Below are 16940 nucleotides of genomic sequence, written 5' to 3'. Positions count from 1 at the left end.
TACTAGGTTTGAAATTTAATCACATTAATACATATAGCTCTAGTTCAGGGATTAGCAAGTTTTTTCCATTAAATATCAATTAGTAAATGGTTTAAGTTTTGTGGACTGTATGGTTTCTGTCACAACTATTCACCTCTGCTCACAGTGCAAAAGCAGGCACAATATGTAAATGATGAGCAAAATCATGTTTCAATAAGACTTATTTACAAATAAGTCAGATTTGCCAATTACTGTTCTAGTTTACCCATTTTCAGTACTTTATAGCACTGAAATGTATAAATTTATTAGTCTCCTGCTATGAACATTTAGGTTGTTCTAAAGTTTTCAGTTACAAACACATCATTTATCTACAATGTAAGTGAGTTTTATGTATTTCTTTGTGTGTTTGATTCTCAAGTGGTTGTTAACTAGAAACAAAAGTTTTAACTTTACTAGTTATTATAAAGTTGTTTTGCAAGTGTTTGACTCAATTTACACTTCAACAGCAGATGAAAGATCTCATTTTCCTATAACTTTGCCAATAGCACTGATTATTAGGCTGTTTTTAATGGTCGCCAATTTGGTAAATTTGAAATGATTATCTAATTATTTATTTCCACTACAGAAGTTTAGCGTCTCTCATAAGCTTATTAGTTATTCAAACAATTTTTATACCTGTAAATTGCTTATTCATATCTTTCCAGTTTTCCATTTGGTTGTATTCTGTTTATCAATGGGCTATTATGAATATTAATCTTTTTCAGTTATTTAGGTGGCAAATCTCTCCCCCTTGTCTGGCTGTCTGCACTCTGTATAGTATTTTATACTCTTCAATATTAAATTGATCTTCTATGATCTGTGCTTTTTGTAGCTCAAGAAATATTTCCCTACTCTAAACTTGCATGTTTCATATTTCCTAATAAATATTTGTTTTCTCTCATTCAGACATCAAGTAACCTGGAATTGGTCTTTGTGCATATATTGAGTTATGGACTAAATTTTTCCTGAAGAATAATGAGTTGTCTAGCAACATTATTCATCCTTTCTTCATTCATTTATAATGCTATCTCTTTTGTGTATCAAGTTTTTCTATAATTTGGGCTTTCTACTGTTCCAGTTTTATTTTTTATTTATAGCTCTGAATAATTACCTTATTGTCTTAATTAACTATTGCTTTATGGGCCTTAAAATGACAGGGCATGTGTTCCCACCTTATTCAACTTTTCCTTACTCTTGGCTCTTTGCTTCTCCATGAAAACTTTTTAAGATCAACTTCCTGAATTCCCTGGGGAAATCCCTTTGGGTAGTGATCCAAAATACACTGAGTTTATGGATAAATCGGGGAGAAGCAGCATTTCTATATACAAATGTAGTTATATCTTTCCATCTTTCTGATTTCCTCTATGAAGATTACTTTTAGGTATTGGCTTTCACTGCTCTTTTGAATAACATTTTTGTAAGTGATTACTGTTTTATAGGAGTACTGATGTTTCTCTTGTAACCTTGCCCAAGTCTTGTTAGTCATTACAGTTTGTTGGTTCTCTTGAATTTTCTCTGTAGACAATTACATTGTCTTCAAATAGGGACAGTTTGGTTTTTTTCCTTTCAAATCCTTACATGTTTAAGTCCAATCCTTACAACTTTTATTTCTTTCTTGATTTTTCTTATTAAAATAGCTAGATCCTCCAGTATAAAGTGCTGAACAGAAATATGATTAGTAAGTCTCCATCTCTTGTTCTTGAATTTAGTGGAAACATTTAAAAAATGTTCATTATTATGTATGATGTTTGCCATAAGGTTTTTAATCAAGCTCATTATCAACTTCAAGAAAATTCCCTTCCACTTCTTAGTTGTGTCATGAATGTTAGATTTTATTCAATTTCCTTGGCTTTTAACTGAGATTATCATATAGCCCTTTAAAATCTTTATCTTAATTTGGTATCACAGTGATCTTTCTAATACTGAACCCAAACTTCATAGTCCTAGGATAAATCTTTGTAGTCCCATTTGAACAAAACCCAAAAACCCAACTACTTCACTTGATTTGTTGAGTTTTTAAAAACTTCCTTCCTTCACTCTATAAATAGGTTGACATGTACACTTTTTTCTTATTTGATCCTTATTGGGGTTTTGTTTAAAAGTTAAAATCATAAAATAGACTAGGTCATTTCTCTTGTTTTTCAAATTTCTGAAAATTTTAATATATAATAAGAGTTACTTATTCTTTAAAGTGCTGATAATATGTGCCTAAAAACTTCTGGGCATGGTATCATTCAAAAGGTGCCATTTTAGCTGGGCACAGTGGAAAATGCCTATAATCCCAGTGGCTCAGGAGGCTGAGGCAGGAGGATCGTGAGTTCAAAGCCAGCCTTGCAACTTAGCAATGCCCTAAGCAACTCAGTGAGACCCTGTCTCTACACAAAAAACAAAAAAACAAACAAACAAAAAAAAAAGGTGGAGGGAGTGTGGCTCAGTGGTTAAGTGCCCCTGGGTTCAATCCTAGGTATCAAAAAAAAAAAAAATGCCATTTTAAAAATTATTCTTTAATGATTATTCACATGTTCAAGTTTTCTATATGAGTTGGTGATACATTTTATAGTTTCTTTGTTCTATCATTAATTTATGCTCTTATTAATATATTGTTCTATTTTCTTGAGGTTTATTCTGTCCTCTTAGTTTCTTTTAAACTTCAGACTTTTACTGTATTGCACTAAAGGAACAGCAGGATGGTCATACAATTTTCTCTCTCATTCAGTTTTGAAAATCTGAAGTACTTACAAATTCTTAAGAATACCTTTACCACCAGATTAAAACCGTAAGCATAATATAACCAATTTGTTAATAAGTAATGTCTTACAAATAAAAACACATTTAAAATAGCTTTAAAGGCATTCTTCACAAGTAATTCAGTATATATTTTTATATCATGTTCACTTATGCTTAAGAATTAAAGCAAGGGGGCTGGGATTGTGGCTTAGCGGTAGAGTGCTTGCCCAGCATGTGTGAGGCCCTGGGTTCAATCCTCAGCACCACATAAAAATAAGTAAATAAAATAAAGATATATATATATATATATATATATACATATATATATATATATATAAAAGAATTAAAGCAAGTATATTACTCTGATGGAAATATGAGAAATCTTTCATTCATGCAATATACAGGGATATATAAAATTTAGATATAGAAAAACAAAAAGCACTTAACCATTATTAATATGAGCTTTTAATCTAAGTATCTTTGGCCATTATGTTTATATACAATTATTCTTCATAAAATTCAAATTAAAGTGAGGAAATCTGTTAATGCATCCATATTATACATGCTTGATAGAATTCCTTTAAAAATAGAACTTACAGCTTTAAATAACATTGCTATTAAACATTGTTTAATCTATTAAAACAGACATCAAAGCATATTTAAAGTTAATAAACACTTGTGTATAATAGAAAACAAATTTTCTTTTTGTCTCTTCTCAAGGGTCTCATAATGTTTTTTTGCCCTCACTACACTCTGTCCAAAACTCAGCTTTAGCAATTATCATACTACTCAGAGAACATTTTCTTGTCAAAGGTCTTTTTCTCTTCAGTACTGAGGACTAAACCCATGGGGACTTTACCACTGAGCTACACCCCCAGGCCTATTTATTTATTTATTTATCAATCAATCAACAGGGTTTTACTAAGTTGCTAAGGCTGGCCTTGAACTTGCAATCCTCCTGCTTAAGCCTCCTGAGCTGAGGCAACTACAGGCATGTGCTACCCATGCCCAGTTTGTCAGAGATCTTTTAACATTTATAAATATATCAACTTCATTCTCCTTTTGTGTAAATCATGACTATGTAATGGTTGAAAAAATGACGAGAGTTCTCATTTCTAGAGGAGTTAAAATTTTTAACTCCATGGCTACTGTAACTAATAACATATATGTCAAGTTTGGACTAGTTTTTATTCTCTTTGCTTTTATCTTCTCAAACAACCAGTCTCTTCTGCCAAGGCTTTTCAGCTTTCTTTCTTATCTTTCTCCCAAATTAGGCTCCAAATTCAGAGCTTACATTGGCAGGGGATCTTTTGTACCTTAAGAAGTCTTCAGTCTTTCCTAGATGGCTGTTGCTAATTTACTCTTATATCTTGCTTGTATGAGAGATTCTAAAATAATTAAGAATGATAATTATGCTCTAAAATTCTCAATATGTTTAATGATATTTAAGAAGCTGCTCTGTCAGGTCCACAGAGGACAGCTTTTGCATTTTGCCTCAAGGACCATTTCAGGTCAATTTTATTTAAATAAAAAACTGTCAACCATATGGAAAGGTTGCAGTTTTAACTGTATTTACAATTTCAGGGTGGGTGGAAATACACCCAGATGCCAAAACTGACACAATTGTCAGCAAAAGATTTTTAGAAGACTTCAAAGGATAACGTTTGTAAAGTCCTTCATTTGGATTCAGCAAAGATAGTCAAACATTTAATTAGAATGAAAAAATAATTAGAGTTAATTAGAATAAAATTTAATTAGAATGAAAAATAAACCAACCCTAGAATTTTAGACTAATTCAACTAAAGTGGTTGGATGGATTGCCTACATAGCTCATATGACAATCTTATGAAATCTATAATAAACAACAGACTCGGTTTTTCTCCTCAAGACACACTAAGAGAATGTCAATAAGGTTTCTGCTACTTCCCAGTGGCCATCCATAGAACAGTGATGTGCTAGATAAGATAACACTGTGTTAGAGAAAATCAAGTCAAATCATTTTCATCAAAGCTCTGAGAAGCTCTACCATTGATGCAGATGAGTGGCCCATTTCCAACCAAAAAGGTGTCATCTGTGCCATGCATCATTTCCTAATTTTCTCATGAAGAGTTTGACAGCATCCATACAACAAAATACAATGCTGAGTAATAACATCCCCCTGGATGGGGTCATAAGCTCTATTAACGCAATGAAAGATCTAATCATGCAATGCCAAACTACAACCAAACACATGCCTCATATTCTCTTTAGTACAATTATCTGTGCTTTTTTTCCCCTTTCATATTTTAAGTGTAAAGTTTTTCAAAGTTGCATTTTACCCACCTCATGGTATTAACTAATGGAATTCCAGTGCTTATCCCTGAAAGGTCATGCTTTCCTAATTGCTGGTGACAGCCTGCCTTACAAAGCTTCAGAAAAGTACAACTATTAGAAAAGTTAGGTCTCATAAAGTGAATGGAGAATGACACAAAAGCATAAACCCGACATGCAGATGTCTCTGGAAATATTTAACCCTGCTGTTTTTTTCTTTTTTTGTGTGTGGTGTTGGGGATTGAACCCAGGGCCTTGTACATGCGAGGCAAGCACTCTACCAACCCTGCTGTTTTCTACCATTAAAATGTTCTTAGAAATGTTATCTGTAACTACAACAAAAATCTTTTGACATACAGAGTTTTGAATTGGCTGGTATGTCCTAAGAAATGTAACTTGTAACTCTTCAAAGTACATAATTCTTGGCTGTTTTATAACTTTTTTGCACTGATAATATTATTTAATGCTACAGGTACCCTACCCCCTCAGCACCCTACCCCCTTTTCTACCAATGATGAGGATTGAACCCAGAATCTCACACACTCTAGGCAAGCACTCTACCGCTGAACTCTATCCCTAGTCCAATACTTCAGCTTTCTGAAAGGTAAGTTTCTTTGAGAAGGTTCTTTGTTAAGCAAGGAGAAGAGTTTTGGGGGTTTTCTTTTCCTCTTCTACTAAGGGTAAAATAAGTTTTGAGTTCTTAATTTAACTTAATTTATAGATTTGTTTCATTAAATTAATAAATAGAGCTGTGTGTTTGTGTGTGTGTACCAGGGATTGAACCCAAGGGCGTTACCACTGAGCCACACCCCCACACCATTTTTATATTTTTTATTTTGAGACAAAAGTCTCACTGAGTTGCTTAGGGCCTCACTAAATTGCTGAGGCTGGCTTCAAACCTTCGATTCTCCTTCCTCAGGCTCCTGAGCCACTAGGCATGCATCACCACACCTAGCTGTGTGTACATTTTTGACTTGCAAAATTTTATTTTTTTCAGAGCTGGAGTTTAAAATTCAATCTTATCATCTGTCCTACCAGGTAAATAAATCGGTTTAAATTTCTTATTATTGATACAGTTAGACTTATTTCTACCCTAGTTTCTGCTCCTTTTGTCCTCCCTTACTACCATCTATTAGATTTATAAGATAAATCTATATTCCTCAGTGCCCTCTTTTTAATTTCTGTGCTGTTTCAGAGTGACAGGTTGTTTTTCTTTTGGTAGTTACCCTCTTAACAAATGTTCAAAGCCTAAGTTATTCAGTATTCCTTTCCTTCTCCTGAAGATTACATGAATTTCAGTGAGTTTAATCACTACGTATTTCTGCTTTCCCTTCTCTTATTACTATGGTCATTAAGTTCCACATTAATTTTAAAAATCAATTGTTATGACTTTTTTGTTTTTATAGTCAATAGTAAATTTACTGTCACATTTTTCAATTTTTGTGCTCACCATTGTTTTCTGTATCCCACTTCTTTCTTATGGGTTCAATTTCCTTCTTCCTGAAGGGCATCTTTTAGTAGTATTTTGAAAATGAGGACTGCTGAGTGGTTTTTCCAGTCTTTGAATAAAAATCTCATCCAGTCTGGAGGGCATTTAGCTGGGTATGAAATTCTAGAATCATAGCTATTTTTTTTCCTTAGCACTTATTTTTCCACTGTCTTCTAGTGTTGGTGGCTGATAAAAATTAGAAATCTGCTACAGTCAAATAACTGTTTCTTCACAGTGTATCTTTCTTTCTTTCAGTGGCAGTTGTTTTTTTTTTTTTTTTTTTTTTTTAATTTCCTTACAGTTACAACATAGTATACAGAAGTATGGATTTATCTTTCTTTCTTCTGCTGGATTAATTGTAGCACACTTTTAATCTGGGGACTTGGACTTCCTTCAATTCTTTTCAATAATTTCTATGCCATTCCTTCCATTTTGTTCTTTGGAAATCTTATTAGACAAATGTTGGTATTTCTCACTCTGTTCCAAGGTTTAACTGCTCTTTTCCTTAAAAAACAAAATCTGTTACACTGCGCTATATTCTTGATAAGAACATCACTATCTTCAATGCATAACTAGTTCTCTTTTCATCTATGTCCAGTCTATACTTTAATTTTGTGTTGTACTTTGATTATAGTTTTCATTTCCAAGGCTCCCAATTAGGTGTCATCTTCAATAGTCTCACTGCATCTGCCTGTTTCTGTTTCCCAATTTGTTATTCTTTTTCAATGAACAAGAAAATCAGTTATCTCTGAGTATCCAAAACATTTATTAAGTCTTGGTCAGGTTGTATATTTCATTTGGAATAAATATATGCATATTCCAAAAGGTGATTTTGCTGGTTATCTTTCAACTGGATTCTTTATAGATTTTTGAAATTCTAAATAATCAGCGAATTTTGAATGAGCAGTTTTTCTTCTGTTCGCTTCTTTTTCCTATGTACAACCTCTCCTGTCTAGTGATTTTGCATTTGCTTCTATCAAGGCTCCAGGCCCAAGTCTGGAAACAGTTTTAATGATGACTTTTTGGAGCAGAATTTCAGGAGGTTTCATATATCCAGTCACCAACCAAGCAGATGGACACAAAAGTGTATCTTTGTTATCCTTAGGCCCATAACTTCCTGTAAGACCATAGGCCTTGGTAAAAGATTACTAATATTTTTTCTTAATTTCTTTTCAAAAGTAGATAAAATTCTACCCCAGCCCCCAGCAGTGAATCTTGCTCTGGTTCCTGGTCTCACACTGAGCACATCTGGTCTCTGTTTGCAGTCAAATTCCTGGTGCCACCACCTGCTTTAGACACAGTCCAATAGACTAAGGCTTCAGTTTCACTCATTACTTGGCATTTCCGGTCCATGACGATACTTATCTTGTTTCTGGAAGCCCCACTGTGTCTTTTTGGCATTCTCTTTTTATATTTTACCTGTCATTGCTATGTGCTTGGAGCAAAGGGAGTGAGTTGAAACATAAACTCAATGTGCATTTTGACTAGAAAAGTTACATAATCCCTTAGCATTGTATTTGAACAAAATTACTCATTAAGAAGTATAAATAGATTAACAGGAAACATTAAAACCCCTTATTTGTACCTAATGATAAACTAATTACAAAATATTATTTTCATAAATGCATATTAAATCCTAATTTAAGGTTTAAAATGCATACACTTAAAAGCAATTAAGCTTCATTTACTCTAAAATAAGTCTACGAAACAGACTTAATGGAGAACCCCTTTCAGCTTTGAAATTAGTCCTATGTGTCCAAGGCAGAAATGAGACTTTTAAACTAATATTTGTCAGCTTTAACTAAAAGCAAGATAAGAAACAGTTCTATAGAACTTAAAAATGACTATCAGCTAGGAGGAGGAAAAAAAAAAGAAAAAAAAAGTATTTATAATTATTTCAGTGAAAAAGAAAAGATTTATACCTTTTCACTTGTTAAAAATTTTGCAAAATACACATGTTCGCCTCCTGTTTTCAATTCTTCCATCTTTTTCCTGGAGGCCTGAGTATCATCTAATTTATAACTCTTGAAAACAGCTAAAACTTCTTCAGAATACTGAAAAATAAAAATATCAGTTAGTTTTATTGGACACTGTTATCAAAAATTTGTTTAGTGCTTTTCTGTATAAAATACTTAGAATTTATTTCCAGTAAACCATATATGTATAATGTTAGGCACACTCTACAAGAAAAATTATGATAGCAAAATCATGGTAAAGACCATTTTGTATGAGATTTCACTATACTGTCAAAGTAGCGAAGAAGTTTCTCTTCCTGAAAAAATATGATTTCTTACAGTTTGAGAGAAAGGATGCTTTGGGAGTACAGTAGTCTCCTGGGATCCATTCATGGGTCTGTAACCAAATCTCAGGATGCTCCAGTTACTTATATAAAATAGTGAACTATTTGCATATAACCTATGAATACTTCCTGTATACTTTAAATCATGTCTAAATTTCTTATAATGCCTAATACAATGTAAATGCTATGAAAATATTCATTATAGTATATTGTTTAGGTAATGACAAGAAAAAAGTCTGTATGTGTTCAATACAGGTGCAATTTTCCCCCAAGTATTTTCAATCTATAGTTGGTGGAATTCATAGATGTGAAACCTACTGATCTGAAGGGGTTGACTGTACACAGAAATTTACCAGTGAAATTAATTGTTTAACCAGCTATGGAAATTCTCAAGTATTTCTTGTGCTAAGACTGTAACCAAACAAAACAATAATGTCAAGTTCTATCCAGCTAGAAGACAATTCCTTAATAATTTCTCGATAACCACTTAATCTGAATTTGGATGGTATTATCCCCTCTAAATTATATTAAAAAATGAAAACTATTTTTAAAAAACTATTCAAAACACAGAACACATTCTGTGCTACTTTCAGAGCTACCTTCATATCCTGGATTTTGATTAGAACAAAAAAGGACAACTAATCTTTAGCAAACCTTTTCTGTAAAGGACTGAACAGTAATTAGGATAGGCTTCGTGGCCCATGATAGTGTCAGTTGCAACTACTCAATTCTGCCAGTACAGTGCAAAAACCACCACAGATAAATGAGTGGTCATGGCTGCATTCCAACAAACCTTTGTTTCTAAAGCAGTTGGCTGATTTGGCCCTAGGCTGTAGTTTAAAGACCCCTTTTTAAATAAGATAGCTAAAATAATTTTGTGCAAAGACCAAAATGTATCCTGAAAATGAATAAACAATTTACGTTGATAATAATCATTATACCAAAAAAACCTTCAAAATTTTCATTACTAACTTTTATATTCCCAAGTCACTTTTAAGCCACTCCAAAAATCGGCAATTTAAATATTAATTTACAATTTACCTTCTGTATATTATATAATAGGCATAAAAATATTAGAGGCAAAATTCTATAATCAAAGGTATGCCAGACAAGATTAAGTTATATCTCAGCCATTAGATGTAAAGTAATAGGCTTTTGACAGTATGGAGATTCCTTGGAAAACTGGGAATGGAACCACCATTTGACCCAGCTATTCCACCTCTCGGTTTATATGCAAAGGGCTTAAAAACAGCATACTAGGGCTGGGGATGTGGCTCAAGCGGTAGCGCGCTTGCCTGGCATGCGTGCGGCCCGGGTTCGATTCTCAGCACCACATACAAACAAAGATGTTGTGTCTGCCGAAAACTAAAAAATAAATATTAAAAAAATTCTCTCTTTAAAAAAAAAAAACAAAAAACAAAAAACAGCATACTACAGTGACACAGCCACATCAATGTTTATAGCTGCACAATTCATAATAGCTAAATTGTGGAACCAACCTAGAAGCCTTTCAGTAGATGAATGGATAAAGAAAATGTGGTATATATACACAATGGAATATTACTGCATTTGCAGGTAAATGGATAGAAGAATATAATATAGGAGAATATAATGCTAAGTGAAGTAAGCCAATCCAAAAAAAACAAATACTGAATGTTTTCTCTGAAATAAGGATGCTGATTCATAATGGGGATGGGGGAGTGGAACATGGGAGGAACAGATCAACTTTAGATAGGGCAAAGGGGAGGGAGGGGGCATGGGGGTAGGAAAGATGGTGGAATGCGATGGACATCATTACCCTAAGTACATGTATGAAGACACGAAAGGTGTGACTCTACTTTGTATACAACCAGAGACATGAAAAATTGTGCTCTATATGTGTACTATGTGCATCGAATTCTGCGGTCATATAACAAATTAGAATACATAAAATAAAAAAAAATAAAATCTCCAGTACTACTAAAAAAAAAAAAAAAAGAGAGAGAGAGAGAATAATGGCCTTTTGATAATCTGTGACTAGCAACTTACCTTGAGAAAAGTTTTCCATGAAATCTTCTCATAACATTGCACTGGGTTCCTGAAGTAATCCTGAAGTGACCAGAATTTTCTATATAGGTTGTAATCGATTGGAATGGAACTAATAAAATAAATGTTACATTAAATCATTTAAATTATTTTACAAATATGTAAATGTTTTTAATTCTACTTGTGTCACAACTTCTATGCAGAAGCTCATGAAAGCCATGGCCTCTTTCCTCAGAAATGTGCACATTCACAAATAATTATATACACTTTTGTCAGGGATGGTTACTGGGAACTGAACCCAGAGGTGCTCTACCATTGAACTACATCTGCATCTCTTTTTATTTTGTACACTGAAGAAGGGTCTCGTTAAGTTGCCGAGGCTATCCTTGAACTTGCAATCTTCTTGCTTTAGCATCTTGAGTAGGTGGAATTAATTTGAACACACGGGTATTCTGAACACTATGCTTTCTGCTTCTCTTGCTGCTAAGTGAAAAATCAGTTGGGAGGACCCACATGGGCAACTTTTGAGCCACATTTTACCATCTGCCTTTTCTGCTTCCTTAAGACTCAAATGAGATGTAAAGGTGCCATGTTGTAATATATAAAAAAGGGCAAACACCAAAGTGTGGTAGAACAAGAAATTAGAAGAAATTTGGATTTCTGGACAACTTAAGTACTGCCCTCCAAGTCCTGAATTGCCTGGAATTTGGACATGGGAAAGAAATTTCTATATTGTTTATACCAATGTTAATTACTTTGAACCTATGTTAAACACTACAGGCATTATATCTAATACACTAAATTAATAAGTCCTAATGAGTCAAACATAGAAGATATACATCAAGATAATAACATAAAAATAAGCCCTTTCCCAGTGACTTTATGGCATTATTAAGTCACATCTCATCAGGCCGTACAAATCTTTGGTGGTGAAAGACGTTTTTTAAAGTTTTAAATTTACAATCAATCAATACATTATAAAATGTTTTAATCTTTAATGTTGAACAAAGCTTTCAGACTTTTAAACCCAAGAAATTATTTTTAGTAAAATCCTCTGTATCATTCAAAACAATCAATGAAATTTTTTTGTATTAGTCATATCAAAAATGGCTTCCAGTATCATCATTGTATAATGGATGAGGAATCATCATCTATTTCATATTCTCAAATAGTCACAAAATTTTTCAACATTACTTCTACAGAATTAATTATCTATACGAACAGTTATGGACTATTTTACTCTATTCTTTCAAAATAAACTTAAATAAGCTGAATCTATTTCACTCAGCTTCATGTCCACAAAAATATTCCAAGTAAGATTATAATTTTGTATGGGAAACAAAGTTGGTTTAGTCATCTACAACAGAATCATTATGTTAAGAACTGCATTCTTGATTCTGACCAATAAAAGGAAGTAAATTCATCCCCTAGTCTTCATCTTTTGGAAAGATACACTTAAAATTACTTTTTCAGATATTAGGGGCACATGAGGGGAAATATTATAGTGCTTTTAAAAGATTATGCTAAATAACAGCATGCCAGGCCACAGTGGCATATGCCTATAATCTCAGTAGCTCAGGAGGCTGAGGCAGGAGGATTTTGAGTTAAATCCAGCCTCACAATTTAGCAAGGCCCTAAGTAACTCAGTGAGATCCTGTCTCTAAAGAAAATATAAACAAGGACTAGGGATGTGGCTCAGTGTCCCTGGGTTCAAATCTGATGGTGTGCGCACATGCGCGCACGTACACACACACACACACACACACCAGCATAATTTTTACCACATACTTATTAACACATTTTTTGGGTGCGGGGCAGGGGTTAATGTTTGAAAGTCTATAAAATGCTTTAGGTTTTTTTTTGTATATAAATAAGGAGATTAGAATAGAAATGTATAAAACCACTATAAGTCTAAAATTAGTTTTCTACAAAAGTTTGAAAAGATAGGGCAAGAAATAGTGGTCACAAAGTTCATGCACTTAACTGATTTACAACAATAAGATTATACCTCTGAGTTTTCTATGGGTAGAAGAGACACAGCAAAAACAATTTCCAAAACATGAAAGGAAATTGGAAAATGAAAAGCATTATACAAATTATTTGTATCCATGAAATACCAAGAACCAATATTTGTATACATTTAATAATGAATATTTTTGAAACAAAACTGCTTTTAGAGATTATATCTCTATGTGTGTGTATATATATATGTATATATATATATATACATATATATACTCAGAGATTACTCAGAGATTAAGACAGAATATAATAAATATATCTTGAAATAAAATACGAGGAAAGTTTGAAGAAAAATGAAAGGCAACCTCTTACAGAGAGAATCACATAGCCATTTTGTCACTTTTTTGTCTCAACTGGTAGAAGCTCACATCTAATTTAATGCTTGACAACAATAACAATCTTATTTCAAGCTGCTAATCAATTTACTTGTAAAGATTTCTGATTTATCCCTTTATCTTTAATTGGCTTGGTATGTATTTGAAGTTCCATAGAATCTATTTTATTTTATTTTTTATTTTTTGTGGTGCTGGTGATCCAACTCTCAGGCCCTTCTGTATGCTAGACAAGGGCTCTACTACCAATCTATAACTCCAGCCTCAGAATCAATTTTAAGGTAGTACTAATATATCAATATGCTAATTATTAGTATTATGCTAATAGTATGCTATTAGTATTAGCATACTAATATATTCATATATATTAATACACATTCCTTATATATATATATTAATATATTAGGAAATTTTCATAACTGAGATGCTAATATATTTTTTAATCCCCCCTCCCATTGATAGCTATATTTCCCGTTAGATGCCTTCCTCTTTTCCTTCATGGATAGATAAGTTTTTTCAAAGAGTTGTCTAAACTCTCTGTTACCACTTTATCACTTTTCTTTCATTCCTCAACCCACTGCAATTTCTTTCACCTTTACCATTCCACAAAAATTTTTGGATTTTCTTATCCACACCAAGAATATGTAGCTATTATACTTATAAACAGTAACAAATTAGAAGTGACAGTTACTATCTAAAACTGAATGTCTAAAGCTGGGCACAGTGAAATGCAATTGTAGTTCCAACTGCTGAGGAAGCTGAGGCAGGAGGATCACTTGAGCCTAGGAGTAGCCTGGGTAACACACCTCAAAAGGAAAAAAAGAAAAACAGGAAGAAAGAAAAAAGGCATAGCTATTTTACCAAAAATAAAACTTGATTAAAAAAAAAACAAACTATTGAGCTATTTTATAGGACTTTACATGTTGAAATTTTAATACAAAATTTTTTATTGATGTCTTTTTGAGTCAAATATGAAATAGACATCATGTTGTAGATGTCCTGTTTTGTAAATCATAGTACTTAATACCATATACTGATATACCCACTAAGTGATTCCCCACACACTTTGCTCATTCAAAAAGTAGTGACTGCAATACAGATGGGAAGCGGTGTGCTGGGTCCTCTCTAAGGGATTCTTCTGCAGCTGGCACTAATCTATGACCTTAACTAATAGAGCTGAATTGTCTCCACAGGCCTAGGCAGCATCCAACCAGCTGTGTCTTGGGGCCCTGTTTACTCTGGTCCACCCTATTATCCATAATGCACATGAACAAATAGGTTTCTAAAACACTACTATAGCTGCTGGGTGTGGTGATGTACATGTGAATCCCAACAATGCTGGAGACTGAGACAGAAAGATTGCAAGTTTGAAGCCAGGCCAAAGACCATGTCTCAAAAAAGGGCTGGGAATGTAGCTCCGTAGTAGAGCATCCCTGGGTTCAATTCCCACGTCCCCCAAAACAAACATCATCAACAACAAAAAACTATAATTAATAGCTAGCTACAAAACACTGGATGGACACTGTTCTAAGTATGTTATATTTTCCACTTTACGTAATGTCAACAACTACAGTAATAACAATAACCTAGTGCCTCAGCAGGCCTTTTCTGATCATCAGCTTATTTAATACTCTCAATAACTACAGTGAGTTGGTGGCATTATAATATTTTAAAGATACGGAAATTTGAGTTGTAGGGAGATTAAGTAATTTGCTCAAGGAAGTTGGGAAGTATTGCAGTTAAGCCTGGAACTACACTACTTCTAGATATTGCTGTTGGGTTTGTGTCTGAATTTGAAATTTGGGATGCCAGGAATACGAATCTTTCTGTGCAGATACAGCAGTTCCCTCTTCATCATCTTGAAGATAACAATGCAGATTTTTTCAATTACAACTACTGATACTTTCCATTGCCTCAGATACCTAGAAGAGTGCTAGTGAAAGTAAGTTTTCCTACATAGTTTCCTTTTTCTCTTCCTCACTGTTTCTAACTATCCACAGTGAAGAAATTATTTGGAAGAAAGGCTCAAGGATACAGGGATGAGAAAAGACATAGTAATAAGAGACAGAAGGGGAGAGAAGATGTTATTGTCTCTTCCATTTCATAAAACATCAGTGTAATACCCACAGGTATCAGGTCTTCAAATTGAATGGAAGGGGACATGCTCTTAGGTTGCCACTGACTGGCTTTTCAAATGCTGGGAATAAGCATAAAGTGGGCACAATTCCAAAATCAATTGATACATCCCATTACTGATTTAGGATTTAAGCCATATATATGAAAGTTACATATAAAACAAATCTATAAGCATAATTCCCTTCCTCCTAGTTTATATCCTCACTCTAGTACTTGGTAAATCATTAAGGAATTATCTTTTTCAAATCAAGAAATCTTGAGCTTAAAAACTCACCATGTTGTTGGAGCTTCATCATCTCCCATTTCACCTTCTTCTACATCCATCCCTTCTTCTCTATCCTCAGTGTGCTAAATTTTAAAAAATGGACAGCCTGTCATGAAGTAGTTATCAGGCAGAAGATAAATACTAGAAATAATAGGTCATGTACATAATGACAGACAATCATTATTAGAGAATTCTGGTTGTAGTAACATCCCGACATATAATCTTTAAGACAATGGGAATTTTATGTGACAGGAATCCAAAAACTAAAGAGCACTATGAAAATGACATAACATAGGTATGAAGACATAGTAAAAATATTTAAGCCAGTTTTTTTCTCAAAATAGGTCAACAGGTTCTCTGGAAAAAAATGGTTTATAGCTAAATGTTTTGTAAATACATACAATGACAAAAACAATTCAACAGTGAAATGGGCAAGTTGCATGAAGAAGCAATTCTTAGAAGAAAAATAAAATCCAGTTCTTCAACTCTAATAATAATAATCAAAGAAATATAAATTAATACAAAGAAGATATTTATATCAAGTAAGCAAAGATTTTGAAAAATCAAAAATTCCCAGTGTTGGTGTGGTTGGGAAAATGGGAAGACATTCTCCACTTGTCATTGATGGCAGTATAAAACTGGTATAATTGTTTTGAGAAGTAACTGGGCAACAGCTATAAAAATTTGAAAGCTGTACAGATTTTGACCCAGCAATTTTACTCGCCTAAGGAGACACCTGCAAAATTTAGCAATGATATATGCAATACTATTCACTGTAATGCTATTAGTAGTTTTTACAATATTTGAGATTACCTAAACGTCTAATGATGTGGAATTATGATATACCCATTTAAAGACTTTTCACGAACCATTTAAATGTACTGATGCAGAAATACATCAAAAGAATAAAATAATTTAAGAGCAATATGTGTTCTATAACCTAATTTGGAAAAAACACAACATAAGTTTGTGTATATATATAAAAAGTCCTATAAGGTTACATGGAGAATATTCTGAATGATTGTAGAAATAATGTGTATTCTGTGTAAAACAATTCAAATAAGGGGCTGGGGTTGTGGCTCAGTGGTAGAGTGCTTGTCTGGCATGTGTGAGGCACTGGGTTTCATCCTCAGCCCCACAAAAAAATTTTTTTTAAATTAAAAAAAAATAAGGGTATTGGATCCATATACAACTAAAAAATAATTTTAAAAACCCTCAAACAATGTTTAAAATAGAAGTGTAGCTACTCCATAGTCAACCTTAGACTTAGATTATGTAGTAGATATAGTAGTAATTTAGATTACTACTATTAAATAT

The 16940-nt window shown here is 33.2% G+C and overlaps 1 protein-coding gene across 2 annotated transcripts in view; it reads right to left on the bottom strand.

Annotated features, from left to right (window-relative positions):
* The window catches only part of Thoc1 (THO complex subunit 1), a 45895-nt gene that overhangs the window by 18035 nt on the left and 10920 nt on the right, over positions 1-16940 (bottom strand). For both annotated transcript variants that reach the window (XM_046438520.2, XM_046438519.2), the window contains exons 9-11: positions 15633-15706; positions 10872-10980; positions 8467-8598 (exon numbers count right to left, since the gene is read on the bottom strand). In XM_046438520.2, the coding sequence (XP_046294476.1) occupies positions 8467-8598; positions 10872-10980; positions 15633-15706 (315 nt within the window). The remainder of the gene's footprint in view (positions 1-8466; positions 8599-10871; positions 10981-15632; positions 15707-16940) is intronic.

The sequence above is a fragment of the Marmota monax genome, unplaced genomic scaffold (assembly GCF_021218885.2).
Source record: "Marmota monax isolate L192 unplaced genomic scaffold, Marmota_monax_Labrador192_F-V1.1 WCK01_AAM20220418_F8-fsc00232, whole genome shotgun sequence".
Taxonomy (NCBI): Eukaryota; Metazoa; Chordata; class Mammalia; order Rodentia; family Sciuridae; genus Marmota; species Marmota monax.
The sequence above is the reverse complement of the archived record's forward strand: the minus strand, read 5'-3'. Positions and strand labels throughout refer to the sequence as shown.